The following is a 17,666-nucleotide window of genomic DNA, read 5'->3' as shown; positions in this document are numbered from 1 at the left end:
TTATGCAGTGTGTATATATATATATATATATATATATATATATATTTATGTGTGTGTGTGTGTGTTCATTTATAATTTTTTGTGGCAAGTAAAAATGTTAAAGTTAAAAAAGTGTTGCAACAGTACAACACACTTTTTGATTTTTATGTTAACCATATTAGAGAGAATATAACATGGAGGTCTTTGAGAAAGATGTGATCTTAAATTTTTTTTTTTTTTTAAAGTATAATTGCTTTATAGGTTTATTCAGATGCATCACACAAAGACTTGCTATTTTGAAATTCTAGTGAGATCACTCCAGATGCCGATGATGTGGTAAGAAAGTTTCTTGAGAAGTGAAATGCTGCCTAAATTTCTGAAATAACAAGTAATCTGACATGATTCAGAGTGAAAGAGATGAAAATGAGAAACGTTTAAAAAAAAAAAGAAAGTGCCATATTAGCAGTGAATGACTCAGCAGTCACATGATGGCAGCTGATTTTGTAAGTGCCGTGTATCAATACTGGTTTACTGTTTTTAGAAACTCTTTATTTGTAGTTGATGAGTTTTTACTGTCATACTTTAAGAGTTGGGGGAGCAGCTGAACAGTTACTGGTACTGCAGCTTCACCTTGTGGTTACTTAATGTAAACATCCCAAGATGGAGAGGTTATATTCCCAAGTGTTTTTTGTTTTCTCAGGCAGCCACACTTCACCACTAATTGAGTGTGGCAGAAAGGGTTGTGTTGAATGTCACATTCATTCTTTTCTTTGATTGGCATCTTTTATGCTGTCCTTATATCCAGCATTTATTGTATCATTTTGCTAGCATATACTGTACTTAGTCGCACGCCTAAGTGACCGTTTCAAAAATTCAGGAAACTCAAAATACAAGAGAACTCTTCGGTTACAGTAATAACACTCGGGATACTGCCAAATTTTGTTGTAAAAAGGATTTTTTCACTTCTGATATAAGCACACTTATAATAGGTTATCTAAACCCAATGTGAACTGAGTATCATTTTAACTCTTTAAACACACACAAAACAAAATTTTGTGATGTGAAATCAAGATTTACTTGTTATCTGAGTTCACACAGTCATGCTATATTATACATATATTACAGATCCCAGTGGTTGAAGGGGAACCACAAATGTTGCCACACAAAACAATGACTTTATTTTCAGTGACTTCTGAGCACAAATGATATTTTTTTTTAAAAACAGCTGCATCACTGTGGTTTGAGATATACTGAAACCCGACCACAGAAACTCTACGAATAGTTTTGTGCTTCAAAAAGTTTGATTACGATGGCTTCGTGGGGCTGCAGTCTGAGATTGTAGAGAGATGTGGACCCAAAACGATCCATCCCTGTGCTGGCTACAAACAGCCCGGCATCAGGCAAGCTCGAGGCCCAGGCAGGATCCAGGCTTTGAGGCTGAAACCCGAAGTTGAGCAGAACAAGGAAGTGGACACAACCCCAGGAGCGTAGAAAGGCAAGAATTGGGGGAGATAAAGGAGAGGAAAGAGAGGAGTTGGAGGATGACGAGGTGTTGAAAGGGAGGAAGGTGAAACTGCCATATTGAAGCGCTTCTTCTCTGGCTTTGGAGAAGCTGAGGGAGGAGAAGAGCTGAAGGGGTGCACGGTTCATTTTGCCCTTTTCCTGAGGAAGAGGGGAGGATGGCGACAAATGTGAGAAAAATAAATACAATATGCCCCAAATACTGCAACAGCTTTGCAAGAGTTCCAACTGCATTTGTGAAAAAAAGTCAAAGAACAAATCTTATTGAGACATTTTTAGAGCACAAGCTAGCTTCATACTGAGTGTTTGGTATCTAGTAGCTCGTCCATCTCTCTGTGAGACATGCAAATTTTCAGTGGCGTATAATACAAGCTGCAATGTTTCAGATGACATCGTTAGCGGTTAAAAATCATTCATCAATCAATTTAAAGTCTCAAACAAGGCTTTACCTTTGTTTTCTCCATGTCTTTATCATACTGGATTGCTGGTGATCCTGGCAGAGTCATCATCAACACCAGGAGTAACTTCTTCAGTTCCTGAGATGCGTTGCCTCCAACCTGTTAAAACAATGGAGAGAGTGACCATATAACTACTAACTTTCCAAACCAAAGCTGAAAAAATAAATATGTAATGAAAAGTAGTGCATAAGAGCTGCGGTTTTTAGTATCTTTGTCGCATCTTTGTAGTCTGATGCTTGTAAACTGTCACATAGAAAGTTGACTAAGGCTACGTTCACACTGCAGGTCTTAATGCTCAATTGCGATTTTTTGATCAAATCCGATTTTTTTGTCTGCTTGTTCACACTACAAATAAAATGCGAGAACAAACGCTCTCTAGTGTGAAACCTCAAAGCGGCCCACATGCGCAAAAGAAGATGTCACACACAACACGCTCTGTTTCGATCCAGACCAAACAGTATTGTTTGACTGATGGCCCTAATATAAAGACTTGTTTCGGTCTTTACGTTTCCCAATTTTGTTTAAGTTATAAAGTTATTTTGTTATTTACATATGGCCTAATAATTATCCTTATTGCTGTTTTAGAGAGGAGCGGTGCTTCAAAGGATAGTTGCAGACTTCTGTCAGAATCTGCAGATTATACAGTACAAATAAAATGTTCACATTTCTCCAACATTGTCTTCCCAACAGTTTCACTGGATGGCCAGGAAGGGTTCATGATGTCTTCTCCGGCGCTGATAATTGGCGTCTGTCTTGTGTCAGTGGCGTAAAAGACGGATTTAATGCGACATGACCGTTCAAACAGCAGTCGCTTTCTAAAACATCAGATATGTATCGGATTCAGTACCACATACGAAAGTGACCCAGATCGGATTTGAAAATATTGGATTTGTGCCGTTCACACTGTCACACCATGATCGGATATGGGTCGCATAGGGTCAAAAAAGTCGGATTTGATGCGCTTTCGCCTGCGGTGTGAACGTAGCCAAAACGAACGTTAGGGCTGAGCTGTTCAGTCAGAAACACATAATACCACTAGATTAAGCAATATGTGCATTAGCTTTTCTGACATTTAATAACACAAATAACAGGTTTGCTTATAATGGAAAAAAATGACTTGATGCAGTCAATTAAAATAACTGTACAAGGATTTTAGGAAAATTTGCAAAATCTGTAAAATAAGCATTTTTCTATCAAAATGTACAAGAATCTTATAGAGAAATCTTACTGTCCAGCTGGGCCATATATTATCTCCTCTTGTTTGTAGGTGTCTCTCTACAGCATCAGCCACTTCCTGTGCAAACAGTGGGTGATGTGAACGAGGGAGAATGGACCTCATGACCACATCCACCAGTGTAACGTTGACCTGACCGGAGCCATTTAATGGACGCAGAACATCTGCCGTCTGTTTAACCACGACAATCCTGAAATTAAACATTTTTTTCCAGCAATCCTTGAGCTTCCTTTATAACATAAAAAAACTCTGTATTTACATGCATAACAACACCTTTCCTCCTCGGGACTACTGAATTCCCCAAAGACACGTCTCCACTCCAGCAGAGTCTGAAAAGTACACATTTAATTGGGAAAACTGAGCCTATGGTAACGCCACTTGTAGCTAAATTCAAAACTAGTCAATATCATTTGACCTTTTCTGAATATGCTGCATCAGTGTCACAGATAACAAAACCTGCCACACCTTTTTCCAACCAGAAGTGGAGTGCACGCTGTAGAAAGAATATCCATTTCATATTTTATGAACTCCTGACTGAGTGCATGATCAGAAAGCAGGTTTTACCTGTGTGGTAGCTGAGAGGTTTCCAGTTACATCCTGAAGTGCCAACAGATCCCGTTTACACAAGTCAAGCACAATTTTAAGACCTGCAGGACCAGCATGAAGCCTGTTAATCAGTAATAAAGGCCCATAAAACCACGTCTGAATACCATTTGCAAAAAAAAAAAAAGTTCTTTACTCACCTGCTTTGCGGCTCACTGAGCAGATGTTGTATCCAAGCCAGTGGAGCAAAGTTTTTATCAGCGGCAGTGAGGTTTAAAGGAAAGACCTCAACATCAAACACACCCTTCAGGATTAGAGCCCCTATACCCAAAGACCTGAGGTAGGGAAGCTGCTCATGCATTGCTTAAGAAAATACATATCAGAAAGAGTTACTTATTTTTAATCAGAATGCCATGATATTCAGTTTCCTCATGTGATGGGTTTGCATTCATGTTTATTTCAGTAGAGCTGTTATTTATCATTTATATCGAAGAACATGTTGCGCACAGATGCTCATGTGGGATTAGAAAAATGTTTTCTATTTTCAAAGCAAAAGCAACAGCACTTTCTCAGACTCTCATAACTTGATACAATCGTGTGGTAGCCCACAGTATTAATCACACAGTCAGATTAAGTAGTTATCAGCACAGAGATGAACCCAGTGCAGCTTTTGGCCTCACAGTAATAGTGAAACTGTTTAACTAAAAGCAATAATTGGTACAAATACAGCCACGCTTGCACATTGCATTTTTGGGTACAATAACATTTGTGTGGTTTTAAAAGCCGTTATTGGCCCTACCAACATAAATGCGGTGGACAACATAATGGAAAAAATGGTTTCAATGAAAACTGATGACTGCAGCTTTCCTGTTGTCGTGACTGCCAGGAAGCAGGTAGTTAAGTGATGGTGAATGAGGTGCATCTAAGGTTGTGCACGCTGCAAATTTTGATATAGATCAGATACCATGTGTGAATGTTTGTGTGAATGGGTGGATGACAGGATGTGTAAAGCGCTTTGGGGTCCTTAGGGACTAGAAAAGCACTGTACAAATCCAGGCCATTTACCATGTAATTACGGGGCCAGTGCCTTTAACTTATAAAAGCAGCTTGTGCATCATGACTGAGATGACTCATCAATTTGTAAATTCTGAACTAATTTTGATCAGTCACTGTGATTTTCACTTTCCAAAAATAATCAGTCAAAGCAAAACATTTTTCAGTTTCTCATGTATTTTGAAAATGGGGGACTGGAATGTAAATGTGTCCGTCTAATTTGGGCCAGGCTATACAAAGATTCAGACATTTTTCGTAGTGCATGTTTGAAGTCGTCCCCCCTCCTCCATTTTCAAAAAACAAACATAAATAAATAATTTACCACAGTTTAGTGGTCTAAAATTGAACTGAAAGGATCGAAGCAAAGTATCTATCTTATCGTGCTAATATCGATCCAATATCAGCGTCGGAATAGAATCTATCGATATTTGAATTGATCACCCACCTTTAAATTATCCATCATGTCAATTTTTTAAGCATAGAAATATTAAACCCAAATTTCAGCATTTTGTTTCGGCGCGTCCTACCGCACATGCCCTCTGAACCCTCGGTCTGCGCCTCCGTCCACTGGTCGGCCTGCAGCTGATAGAACACAGACTCCTGCCACCATTTCAAGGGCGTCGCAACCGGCCGGGGGCTCTTTATTATGATGGCGATAGAAGTGGCAAGTATGGTGACCCAGGCGAGCCAGAACAGCAGCACCAGGTAACAGCGCACGTTCCTCCAGGCAGGCCCAGCAGCAGCCTCGAGCTCCTCTCTCGTCATTGGCCTCCACAGAGAGTCGGACTCCGGAATGAGCAGAGGGCATGTCTCTGAGGCTCCCGGCGGCACACTGCTATAACCCACATGCCCTGCGTTCACGGGCATCTCACGCTGCTGCAGGTAGATTAAGGGGATTATTTTAACTTTAAATGAACATTTAGACACTCAAGCCGAAGCACGCAGAAGCTGTCCAACTGTCGCTTAGGTTTTCTTTGGACTCGCTAAGTTCGTCTCTTTCAGTAACTCGCTGTTTCCACGCGACACTGAGCACAAGGCAGCTTTGTAATGAGCTGCACCTACCTGCCGGACTCAGGTGCAACATTTAATCTGACACACAGTCCTGTTGTCCCACTTTCTTACAGTGGTGGCGCAGTGAGGGACAACGAGTGTCCTTGTTCCCCTAAACAAGATTAAGCGTTTGGAGAGGGGGGCAGCACAGGAAGGACTATTCAAGATTTAATTTACTGATTATTTCACATCATTGTAGTTTGTCTTTTTTCAACACTTTTATTCCCTCGTGTACTCTGTGCTACTAATTGCTCGTGGGCATGTTTCCTCTTGTCCTTAGCTGTGCCTCCATTAAATTAATTTCACTGGCAGTGATGGAAGGCAGAATTAACAGCTCTGAGTCAGCGCATGCAGCTCTGATGAGCTGAAACTAAAATTAGTTGAATTCTGGAAAATTTTATTCTTGCAGCACAAATTCACAACAATGGTCACTTCAAGGCACTTTACTATAGTAAGGTAAAGACCCTGCATCGTAATAGAGAGACAGCTCTTGGTGGCAGTGACACATTAGGGGGTTTTGGGGGGATTTTACCATTCCTCTGTTGCAACTCAGACAGGAAACTAGTAAAAACAGAAATGATTTTCTGAACAGATTTTCCTAGAAAGTCTGTACCTTTAAAATATGCTCAGATGATTTCTTTTATTTATAAGATCATATGTATAAGCCGATCCTCTTTGTTTATAACTTCTCTGCACTAGAGGCTGTAGCCATCCCAGCCAAGCAAACACTTCTGTAAAAAGTGATATTTCTGAAAATTCCAGTGTTGCCTGTAAAAACGACAAAATCCACTGAAATTGGAAACAATTGCAGCACCTGAAGGAAACAGCTGGTGAAAGTTTCCAGCCAGTGGTTCATACCCAAAGCTGCTTAACTTCCTGCCGTGAGGCAACAGAGTCATTTTAAATCAGTTTAAATGAACTTAAATGCCACAAAACCCAGTTATTACTCACATTTTATATATGGTAGTTTCTTTGTGCCTTCCTCTCAGGTGCTTTTCTTCTTCTTCTTCTGTACCTCTTCTTGTTTTTTGTTCTCTCTGGTTATGTTTGTCCAAACAAGTGTTCAAAGCTGAGGGATGCTACCCTGAGCTGAAAATTTCCAGTGATTCGACTTGTCAGGAGTGAGGAGATGTGAAGGAGGAACAGTCCAATAAAAGCTCTGCTCTGGGAGTTAATAAAGAGGTGCCGGGCCACATCACACCCTCGCAAAAAAGTTGGTTTTTTTTGAAAGCCTAAGTTAGGATAACACTTATATTTTAGACTCTATATGTGAGAGATAAAATATTAAGTGTTAAAGTAAAATAATTGTGACTGTCTATAATTTGAAAGCTGTACACATGGAGCAAACTAAGCTAACTGTGCAACAGAGATCCACTGGCAAAAACTCCACTGCAATTTGAAATTCACATTGACGTAACACATCACACCCGCCCTCTAAAATGCTGTAGATCTTAGAAGTAATGAGGCAGATGTGCTAATTCCCAGAAACCTCTCATCCTCTTCATCCAGTTTGGTCCTCTAACCCCCCCCCCCCCCCCCCCCCCCACACACACACACACACACACACACACCCACCCACCCGTCTTTCTCCTAACCTCTCCTTCATTCTTTATCCTTTTGTGTCTCTCGCTCTGGCTTTCCTCTCTCGTGGCATACGCTTATGTTGATGTAACAAGTTATTGCCATCTGTGTGACCTTTGCTCCATGACAGCACCGTGCAAACTGATTGTTTACCGAGAGATACTGTGGTCCATCACAAATGTCAGATCATTTGTTTTCCTCATATGCAGCTTGTATACAATATCACATGGCAATGTAAATGAGCTGCATTACACAGACGCTTCCATGATGAGCAGATAACTATCAGTGTCTGACCAGGCACTGTGTGGTTAAATAACATCAAATACTCCCTGGATAAGCAATAGAAAATTGATGGGCAGACCCACTGTCATAAAGTACAGTACTGTACACAAGTCATGAGTCACTACTCACATCTTAGCGTTTTGCTAGTAAAATGCGAAGCTGGTGCAACAATTTATTGAGACACGCAAATATACAAATATTGATATAAGGCAAAAACACAGTTCATTCTAACAAGCTTGATAGTCAACATTTGCTATGACCCTCTTTTACACATGAACTTTTTTAGTCAAGCGTTCTTCTGATTTCTTTAAGTCGTGTTCAGAAATAGTTCTGCAGACCTGAAGGACATTCAAAGCTCTTCTTTGGACCTCGACTGCCTTTTTGTTTTGTCCTGTGTCAAGATGATTTCACACTGCTTCAATAATCTTGGAGTCCATGAGGGCAGTCTATGACTGACACTCATCCACTGTGTGTTCTTCTGTCCACTGGCCATTGGTAGTGTGTTTGAGATCATTGTTGAGCTAAAAGAAAACGTTGCCAATCATACACTTTCCAGATGGTATTGCAGGGTGAATCATAATCTGATGATAATTTTCTGTGTTCATAATTCCATCAATTTTGAAACAATCCCCAGAGCCTCCACTGTGGTTTACTAATGGTTGACAGTCACTGTTGTATCTCTCTCCTGACCCATTCTAAGCATACTGTTGTAATTTGAACCAGAAATTTCAAATTTGGATTCATCACTCTGTAAGAGCTGATTCCTTCCAGTTCTTGTGTCATTTGGCACACCTCAGCCTTTTCCTATAAATGGCTTCTTCAGGGCCGACCTTCCACTGAGGCCATTTCTGATGAGTCTTTGGCGACAGCAGATGGATTAACTCAAGTACCAGATGTGTCTCTCAGATCCTGGTGGACATTTTCTTATTTCTTAAGGACGTAACTTCCAGATACTGTTCATCTGCTGTAGGTAGTTTTTCTTAGAGGTGTTGCCACTTTTTCTTTTGTCCTCCACAGTTGTCCAGATCCATCAAATCTTTACAGAAACAGAGATCTCTATGCTAAGATATGCCAGCAAGTCTTTATGAATCACATCGTTGCTGCAAAAATACTATTTTGCCAGTCAAACTGCGGTATCTTTGGTATTTTCTATAGATTCAATTAAAGAAATACGAAGAAATTATGTGGAGTGGGGTTTTTTTGTTGGTTTTTTTGCCTAATGACACAATTTTAAAATAGTTTTTTGCTAAGTTCTTGTGTGTAGTGACAACACTGTTTCCCTAGGTTAGGCGACCTTTTTTATGCTTGAATGATTCATAGGTCAGTGTTAAGTGGCTTAACAAACAGCCATGAAAGAGCTGGACTGAAAAACCGTGAAAAGCAGCCAATGTTCAAATAAAAGCTTTGAAAGATCTCCAGAAAGCCCAGAGGACTATTGCTAAAGACCACGGAGGTGCTCAAGACCTTTGCTCAAGACCTTTGCACATTAATATAAATTTTTTAGATAAAAAGTGTCACCCAGCCACCCACCCTCCCACCCCAAGTGAATTAAATATAAATAAATAAATAAAAACACATGCAGTGGATGTATCATTTTGTTCCTCCATATTTAATATGATTTGACCAGAAAGCAAATATGTGTGGCTATACCCAAAAACAAATATACCCTATACCCAAAAACGTTACTTAAAGAATTGTGCTTAGTGTGGTCCACATCTAAGAAGTGTCTAAGCTTTCTTCATGATGTTGATTCTTCGTGGCTTTAGTTTGAGTCTTCCTCTGATCCTTCAATGTCCTGAAATGTCACAAGACAAAGACATAGTTATTTCAGACCCGGTAATGCTATAAAATAGAAATTCTATTAAGTTGTTTTGTAATTATTATTATTTCCTTCTGAGACTCGGATGAAATAATTTTTTTTTTGATTATTCTGTTTCAAGGAAACACATTTTAAACTTGTTATTTATTCATTTTTCATCTTCTGTTCCTGGAAGTGGACAATAAGTCTTGTTTGATCACCGAATGCTATGATGTCTGAGTGAGGCCTAAAGATATTTTACTCGGAACTGTGGAAGTGGGATCGTGCTCAGAGCTGTCAAGTGATGAGGGGGAGGAGAACCAGACATCAGTGCAAGAAGGTTAAAAATTACGGTGGAGGGCATACCGACTTTTGGGGCGCCTGAGAAGTGGTAACATGACAACACTTCTTCTTCATTATGGATGAGAAGTGTTGCACAAGCTAGACCTCTGAAGTGGTGGGATTTGAATCACTGTCTGTCTCCAAGAGGATCATCATGTGAAGGGAATCATCTTTCCATGGCAGCCTTGTTACATTCTGTTTAAGAGAGGTGTCACTTCAGAGACTCCTCAGCTCATGTATTAGTTTGATGGACTCCCTAATCTTGAAAAATTGGTTAAAACTAGGAAATGGGAAATTCGGTTATGTAGGCAAGGCAAGGCAAGGCAAATTTATTTGTATAGCACAATTCAACAACAAGGTGATTCAAAGTGCTTTACAGAGACATTAGACATGTATGATGTCATGTGGTGACCACAGATATAGTGCAGAAGTTTTAATGCCACCTTTAGAAATAACCATCTCTCTCTTGTTTGTGTGCTCCTTTTTTCTAAATAATGCCGGGTTGCCTGTTTCCTGTTTGATGTAATCAGAGGAGCTCCTGTTTCAGGGTTGTGGGCAGCATTATTCTGTTTTCTTGTTTCATCCTAAAAATAAAATTTCAACCCAATTTCTGTATAGTTGAAATCGAATTGATCCTCAAAAGCTGTTATTTCCTCCTCTGAGATTTTAACCTTCCTGCTCTGATGTCTGGCTTTCCTCCACCTAATCCCCTGACAGAAATAATTCTGACTCCCCTTTCACAGTTCTGACTTCATTTAATTCTCTGCTTCCTGAAGTAATGACTTAGGTCAGACACTGAAGACACTGAATCAAAGTTTTGTTTTGCAAGAGGTAAAATTACTGTGCATTGCTGAAATCCTGCTAAATGTTTCAAAAGAATATGGAAAATATGGAAACTGCAATTTCCGTCATTTTAAAGAGAAAGTCTGTGTGCTCTGTTAGCTCAACCCCCACAATGTTGTATAGAATAGAAAGCTCGGGATTTCCCCATGACAGTACAGAGGGAGTCATATAGATTGCATAAATGGGCTTGATGTAATGGTCTCAGACTTATGTACCAGACAGAGGACAAAAAATGATTGCTGGGTTTTAGGAGGAAAGGTTGCACTAAATAAAACTGGGATTTGAGCAAAAAACATTAAACATACTGTCACAGAAAGTAAACCTGCAAGTCTTCATACTTCAAACTTAAACTAGAAGGTTGATCAGTCACAACAACAGCTAGTTGCAACCATATGTGTTTAATTTTAAAATTCCAAAATTTCATTCTGTTCATCTGGATGTGGCGTTCTCAGTGGGAGAAATCCACAACTTGTGGTTTGGTTAATGTCGAGAGAAATCCTGCCCTCAGATTGTCCTGCTCTCTGGAGCCTGTTATCCCTACTTTAAGGTTTTCCAACTGTAATGTGACAGAAGATAAACATCCATAGATCTACCAGCTTTTGTGACATTTCTTATGCGTGTCTTCTATGCATTACCATAGGCTCCTGAGTCCTTAGAGCCATGATGTGTTTCTGGTATGCTGAGATGATACAGTCTCGCCTGCAAAAGTAGAAACACTAAGAGTAGGTATTTGATTCTCCAAAAGTAGTTACACTTCAAACACATCAGTGTTGGCGGCGATTCGTTTGCTCACTTGCTGGTGATTCCTCCTCCTGGGGGCAGTCCCGGCATCTCTTCTGCTGCTAGGAATTTGATCACATATAGAAGGTCAGGGTCCTCATCTTTGCACCTCATCATCTGGATAATTTCTGTGGAGGTCAATGAGTAAAACAACCTGCTTATAAAAATGGAAATTAAGAGCGATCTATTTTAGCATGAAGCAGGAAAGTTATCAGCAGTACCTTCCACTTTCATATCAATTTGTTGCTCAAGCTCTGCCTCTTGTTGCAGTGCCTCCTGTGACACCTGGGGGGCGCCAGGGAAGCAGACAATGATGATGCTGATGTTATCCAAGCTGCCCTGCAGAGGGAGACAGAGCACTTTGATGCAGATCGAAATAAGAGTAGAAAGTTACATGTACTTAAATGCTATCTGAGGTTCTTGTATTTTTTCCATGTCATGGGGAAAAAATGTTTTTTGGCTTTTTTTGTGATGTCACATTGTAAACTACATATTATAGCTTGTAACTCTGGAAAAATGCATCCTGGAAAGTTATTGCAGTGTTATTGCCATCATCCTGTTGCCTATGAAGTGAGGCTCAGTGTGTACTGGAACATGCAGTTATTCAGCAGGTACAGTAAAATAAATAAATAGCGCCCCATCGTAGCCGGGATAAAGTGTCTGAGCCAGCGTCAACAGCCTCACATTCAGGCCTAATCCCAACCATGTGCGGCTTTTCTTCCCTCCAATCTTGTCCCCAGGATTCCTTAATACAGCTATTTATAGAGTATGGATAGTAACTAAAAAGCATTAAGAAGACCAGCAGGAGTAATCTACTTACGTAACAAGTTGTTAGCATTAAACCTCCTCACAGAGACTCTCCCCACCACCACCCCCCTCTTGACGTAAAGCTTGCCATTCACAAATCCACCTGTGGTAACTCTGAGTCTTACTGAAAGGTCCAGTGTGCTGAGTTTGAAGTAAACAGAAGGACTGCTAAGATAAGACCTCGCGATGATACACATGTGTTTGGGAATTAAGCAGTTCAGTTTAAAATTTTATATATCTATATCTATATATATATATATATGTGTGTGTGTGTGTGTGTGTGTGTGTGTGTGTGTATTCTTTTAGAACATTGCAAGTCTGAGTGCTTCTATTCACAAAGTGCTTCACTGTTACTGTGGATTTTGTGGCCTGATTTCTCACCTTATAGAGGCAGAGATCAATGACTTGGGTACAAATCTCTCTCAGGTCATCGCACACCTGCAGACGGTTGCGTACAAAAGCACACAGTTCTTCATTTCCAATGGCATCCCACACACCATCGCAAGCTAGAATTAGGAACTCGTCTTCAGGCGTCCTCTCCAGCTCGTACACCTCCGGCTCCGGAGACACGAGTTGCTCCGTCTGCGACCTCCAGTCCACCTCCTTGAAGTCAAAGTCTCCCAGTGCCCTGGAAACAGCCAGCGAGCCATTGATTCTCTGCAGGGTCACCGAGCCTCCGGCGTTCTGGATCCGCTCCTTTTCTCTGGGGTTGAACGGCTTGTGGTCTTCGGTGTAGAAGACCACCTGGCTGTCATGGCAGAGCAGAGTGCGGGAGTCTCCGCAGTTGATAAAGTAAATGTGGCGCGGAGAAATCAGCACACCTGCTGCAGTGGAGCCACTTCTGTCCCAGTTGTCCTGACGAGCCAGTTTGTGCATATGACGATCAATGTCTAGGAAGCCTTCGCGTATCCCTTCCTTTACTTGCTCAGGATCCTCGTTTGTTTGAATCCCACCTGTTGGAAAAGAGGGACAATCAAAGATAGATGTTTGACTTGTGACATTTTACATTTAACTTTTAATGACACAGAACAAGTTTAGAGAAAGTGCACTGGAGAGACAAACATTACTGAGCAGTACTGTAGCTGTGAGCAAACGTGAAAAACTCAATGTAGTTTTGTTTTTTCTCCCTGTAGAACTGCTGGGTTGAAATTACATGTTTAAATAAATTCAGTCCCTGCGATGTTTCAAGTGTTTCTAAAAGCATCAAGAATTTTGATTTGAAAAAAATGCATACTGTAGTGTAGTGTGGTGTTTTATTTTTTTAAATTCACTTTAAGTAATGCACAGTGTGCTGTAACCCTTAAGTCTCAATCTTTTATAGCCTTTATTAATCAGCTCTTAATTAGCTATTTTGTGTTCCTAAAGTAATTTAATTGACCTGTTTATCAAAGGATTTGTTTTGGGACTGAAAATACACATGTTCTGCTAAAGTATTTAACTTGCCAGACCGCTTCTCCTTTGCATGATGTTGCTTATTTTATTCTTTAAGAGGCTTTGGTCCTAAGCAAACTACAGCGAGTGCATTTCAAGTCTGAATGTTAATTATTAAAGCCACAAAAGACTGGAAGCGTTTTCCTGTCAAACAAGTAAAGTAAGAACATGTTTGGGGCTACTTTGAAGGTGTTTAGATATAAATATAAGTTTCTAAAAATCTTACATTTTGATTCAGAGTCGGTGGTTAACACGTACCTGCAGCCAGGATGTGATCCAGCAGGTGTCTGGCACAGTACTGTGCCACTGTGGTGCCTGCGTGTCCATCAAAAACAGAAAAGTAACCCCAGTCTCGCAACTCTGCTCTCAGCTGGGGCATACAGGCGTGGGCATCCTCCATCTGAGCCCTCCACCCCTGCATGCTTGCCACAGCATAGTTCAACCCCACAGGAGATCCCCCCTCAGACACATACTTTTCCAAAATGGGATGCTCCAGGTACGGGCTGGGTATTCCGTCATCTTCATCCAAGTTGTCCTCCTCCCCAGGCCCTGTCTCCCTGGTTCCTCCTTTGAAGAAGAAGGTGACCATCTTCTCTGTCTCTTTCACCAGCTGTCGGAGGAAGGAGGGAACCTCCACGTTGCTCGCCCGGCGTGCTGTCCTCATCACTCCACGGAGTCTGTGCTCAAGCTTCCTGCTCGACTTGGCGGCACCTCGTCTCCTCCGGGTGCCCCTCCTCCGCCCCTGTGTTTTTCTCAACAGGTCCAGTGCAACAGGTAGGTTATAACCCTCTTCCCCCCAAAGCAGGGGAAGCAGGTAAACTAAAATTGTTTTTACAGTGAAATCCGGTTAAATGAAACACTGCGTTAGTTTTCTATTTAAAAACACCAGGGGCATATTTTTTTAAAATCCTGCGACTTTCTTGTAGAGAATCCTCCCTCGTCAAGACCTGGTTCTCACTGTCTGTGAGGTTTTTTGTTTTGTGTTTTTTGTCTCCCTCTCTCTCTTCTTTTCTTCTCACTTTATCAACCTGGCACTTCTATTGGCTCATCTATTTCCATGGATTTATCTCCTCAATTGGCCCCACCCACTCCCTGTCCTTCTTCCTCTACCTCTGACTGTGTAGTACTGGCTCTGTAGGTAATGCTGGATTATCACATGGCCAGCATGCCAGCACAAGAGTCCTGTGTCTGCACACATGCATGGATTATAACTGGGACATTTAGCAAAACACTGACAGAGCCCATGATCAGTCTTGCACGCCTGTGGGAGATTAACATCTCTGACGATCTTTAGAGAGAATTTTTGAGTGACTCATGAATCCTATTGTTTATTTGTTTAGGGATCATCACAATACCCTGTGAGGTTGCCAGTGTTGTCCATAAGTCAGTCTATAAATGTTCTTAATTTGCTTGAAATTTGATTATTGGAAAAAAATCATCTTAGTCATCTGTATACGTCATAATCTAGCTAGCACATTTTATTTGATAATCTAATTGTGTAAATGAAACACAAGTTCAATTCAAGTGATTAAAAATATATATCGCACTAGGTTCAACGTGCCTCATCATAAAGACCAGTGAGCTCTCCTGTTAAACAAGGGAAATCACTGAGAGCTCAAAAAGCCACGTAGCAGACTTTGAGATGAGCGCTGTAAATAAAAATGAGATCTTTTCATTTTTCGTAAGGTTTTCTGTAACCACTTATCTCTGTTTAAGGTCAAATAAAACTTAAGTAGAACTTATTTTTGCATGCAGTTATTTCTTTTAAAATGTCAGGAGGCAAATTGGTGGATTTAAAAATGATCACAACTGCAACAAAACAAAATCACTGGCAAATATCATTGTGCTGAAGTCTGGAGCCACCCTTCATACCCTTATATTTTGCTTCCAAGGACCCAGACTTTGTGGACATGAAGTGGTCTTGAGAAGTAGTTCTCCAGGCTTGAAGGTCATTTCTTTGGGCTGCTTTTCACAGTTTTTCAGCTCAGCCCTTATACTTGGCCATTTTCAGAGGAATTCAGAGGAATGTTTGTCAACCCACTTAAATGGGCTATAAGTCATTCAAGTGTAAACAAGGTGTCTTACCAGGGATGAAACAGACAACTTAGAACCATTGTAAAATTGTAGTTTGAGGCAATTTGCTACTAGCAGCCTGTAAATACATCATTTCTCCTCTTTTCTTTTGTTAAATGTATTTAAAAAATTCCCAAAGATAACACAGTTTGACAGGCAATTTACCATGTCAACAAGGTGATTCCAAATTAGATCCATAATAGCTAAAAACTTAATGTCTCATCATGGTGTGCAGTGTGGCATTAAAATTGAAAAAAAAAAAAAACTGTAAAAAAAAAAGTAGCAGACCTTAAAAAATTATCTAAGGAGATTAAACAGTATTTGAAAGTCATATCCTTACGAAATGGGTATAAACCCAGCAAATACCTGACAAATAAATTTGGTCCTTAGTGAAAGAGAGGCTGTCAAGAAGTTATTCTTAAGGAAGAGAAATGGGAAGAAAGGCTGAAGTATGTCACTTGACACAAGAACTGGAATGAAAATATGTGACAACAGGTGTTTTAGAGTGATGAATATGACATTTTTATTTCAAAAGTAAAATAAATTGTTGCTTATCAACATTTTTGTTTCAGTCATCTGTAAAGCATAGTGCAGGGTCTGTTCAGCCAGTGGTGTTGGAGAAAAGTATCATCATATTTTTAATTCAACATGCATTCCTCTCTGGAAAGTGTTAGCTGGGCAGTGGCGTAATCTTTCAGGATAGCAACATATTACCCATGCAACAAAAGCATACCAGGATAGAAAAGCACACAGTAGAACATTAGCAGTCATGCATGGGCTTTCACCGGTTCCCAAGCTTGAACTTGCCAGAGAATGGAACAACTGACTAAAGAAGAGCTTTGAATGTCCTATGAGAAGCCTGGAAAATTATTTCTTGAGACTACTTGAGGACCGCTTGCCTAAGAGAGTTCAAGCTGTTCAAGCGGAATAAAGGCGATCATAACAAATAGCGACTTTCACGCTCATTAAATTTCTACAAAATCAGTATTTGCTTTATATACTTTTCTTCCATGTATTTTTGCACATGCTTTAATAAGTCATCGCAAATATTTCCCATTTCCTAGCGAAATTTTAACAAAGTGTGTGTTGGCCCAAGACTTTTGGACAGAGCTGTATGTTCAGATATTGACTCCCAGTGAGTTAATCATGAGTTATATTCACTGTGAAGTTGAATTCTATTTGTTCACACTGGACTTTTGAAACTTTTGAAGCACTGGCCACCATTCTGCCTTAAACGTTGAGAATGGTAAATGGTACCAGCTCCTTTTGGCTGTGTACCATCATCTCTGATGTATGACAGAAATCTAAAAGAAGTGCTTTAATGTTCATATGAAACAGAAAGATATGCTGTTTAAGGCTAAAATGGAGGATATAAATAAGCTAAAGTAAAAGTGGAACTTGTTCACATGAAGAGACAGATGATATGCAGTAAACTGGCCCTCGAACTTGTAACCTGCTGATTGTGTGTCAGATGACACCTCTGCGTCCTAATCTAATTAGTTTGTGTATTTGCGATTTCTGACCTGGTTTAGAGGTTAAGAGCGTTAAGGTCTATATGTGTGTATCTTTGTTGTCATCAACCTAAAAGTAGCACTAAACCTTTTATAAACTGACACTGGTCCTTGTGTTTGTCTGATCATGGAAACTGCCAGGTGTATAACTCAGGATGTGACTGTTTGTTTTTAACAAAAATAAATGTAGAACTGTTCAATTACATGTGATGCTAACAGTGGATAATAATGGCTGTTTCAGCTGCATGTGTAATGTGCTGTTGTCTCTCAAATCATTTCGTGTTTAAAGCAGTCCGTCAGTTTTCCACCCCGGTTATGGAAATCATTCAAGAAAACATAAATTGTTTTTGACATCTCTCAAACATTTGGACATCAATCTG

At 40.2% G+C, this 17,666-nt stretch overlaps 2 protein-coding genes across 2 annotated transcripts; both read right to left on the bottom strand.

Annotated features, from left to right (window-relative positions):
* Window positions 1–89: 89 nt before the first annotated feature.
* Window positions 90–6,988, bottom strand: LOC146559752 (amino acid transporter heavy chain SLC3A2). The gene is made up of 9 exons (XM_085243482.1): window positions 6,790–6,988; window positions 5,316–5,664; window positions 3,936–4,098; window positions 3,757–3,859; window positions 3,608–3,685; window positions 3,466–3,521; window positions 3,187–3,382; window positions 1,950–2,057; window positions 90–1,641 (listed from the first exon to the last, which is right to left on the bottom strand). The coding sequence occupies exons 2-9, from the start codon at window positions 5,653–5,655 to the stop codon at window positions 1,252–1,254; spliced, it is 1,434 nt and encodes a 477-aa protein (XP_085099608.1). The 5' UTR covers window positions 5,656–5,664; window positions 6,790–6,988; the 3' UTR covers window positions 90–1,251.
* Window positions 6,989–9,291: 2,303 nt separating this feature from the next.
* Window positions 9,292–14,752, bottom strand: ppm1na (protein phosphatase, Mg2+/Mn2+ dependent, 1Na (putative)). The gene is made up of 6 exons (XM_085243479.1): window positions 13,961–14,752; window positions 12,653–13,224; window positions 11,686–11,803; window positions 11,478–11,592; window positions 11,320–11,383; window positions 9,292–9,496 (listed from the first exon to the last, which is right to left on the bottom strand). The coding sequence occupies exons 1-6, from the start codon at window positions 14,364–14,366 to the stop codon at window positions 9,464–9,466; spliced, it is 1,308 nt and encodes a 435-aa protein (XP_085099605.1). The 5' UTR covers window positions 14,367–14,752; the 3' UTR covers window positions 9,292–9,463.
* Window positions 14,753–17,666: the final 2,914 nt, after the last annotated feature.

The sequence above is a fragment of the Mchenga conophoros genome, linkage group LG14 (genome assembly GCF_057382185.1).
Source record: "Mchenga conophoros isolate Kocher_MC1m ecotype Shallow Benthic linkage group LG14, M_conophoros_male_GT1.1, whole genome shotgun sequence".
NCBI classification, from domain to species: Eukaryota; Metazoa; Chordata; class Actinopteri; order Cichliformes; family Cichlidae; genus Mchenga; species Mchenga conophoros.
Note: the sequence above shows the minus strand (reverse complement) of the source record. Positions and strands in the feature narration are given on the sequence as shown.

Excerpts from the sequence above, each read along its gene's own strand:
- LOC146559752 (XM_085243482.1), bottom strand. The coding sequence starts at position 5,655 with ATGCCCGTGAACGCAGGGCATGTGGGTTATAGCAGTGTGCCGCCGGGA. Across the intron at positions 3,860-3,935 it reads CTCAGTGAGCCGCAAAGCAG|GCTTCATGCTGGTCCTGCAG; the intron begins GTGAGTAAAGAA and ends ACTGATTAACAG. Across the intron at positions 3,522-3,607 it reads ATGCAGCATATTCAGAAAAG|ACTCTGCTGGAGTGGAGACG; the intron begins GTCAAATGATAT and ends TGTACTTTTCAG.
- ppm1na (XM_085243479.1), bottom strand. The coding sequence starts at position 14,366 with ATGAGGACAGCACGCCGGGCGAGCAACGTGGAGGTTCCCTCCTTCCTC. Across the intron at positions 11,593-11,685 it reads AATTGATATGAAAGTGGAAG|AAATTATCCAGATGATGAGG; the intron begins GTACTGCTGATA and ends TGACCTCCACAG. Across the intron at positions 9,497-11,319 it reads TAAGGACTCAGGAGCCTATG|GACATTGAAGGATCAGAGGA; the intron begins GTAATGCATAGA and ends GTGACATTTCAG.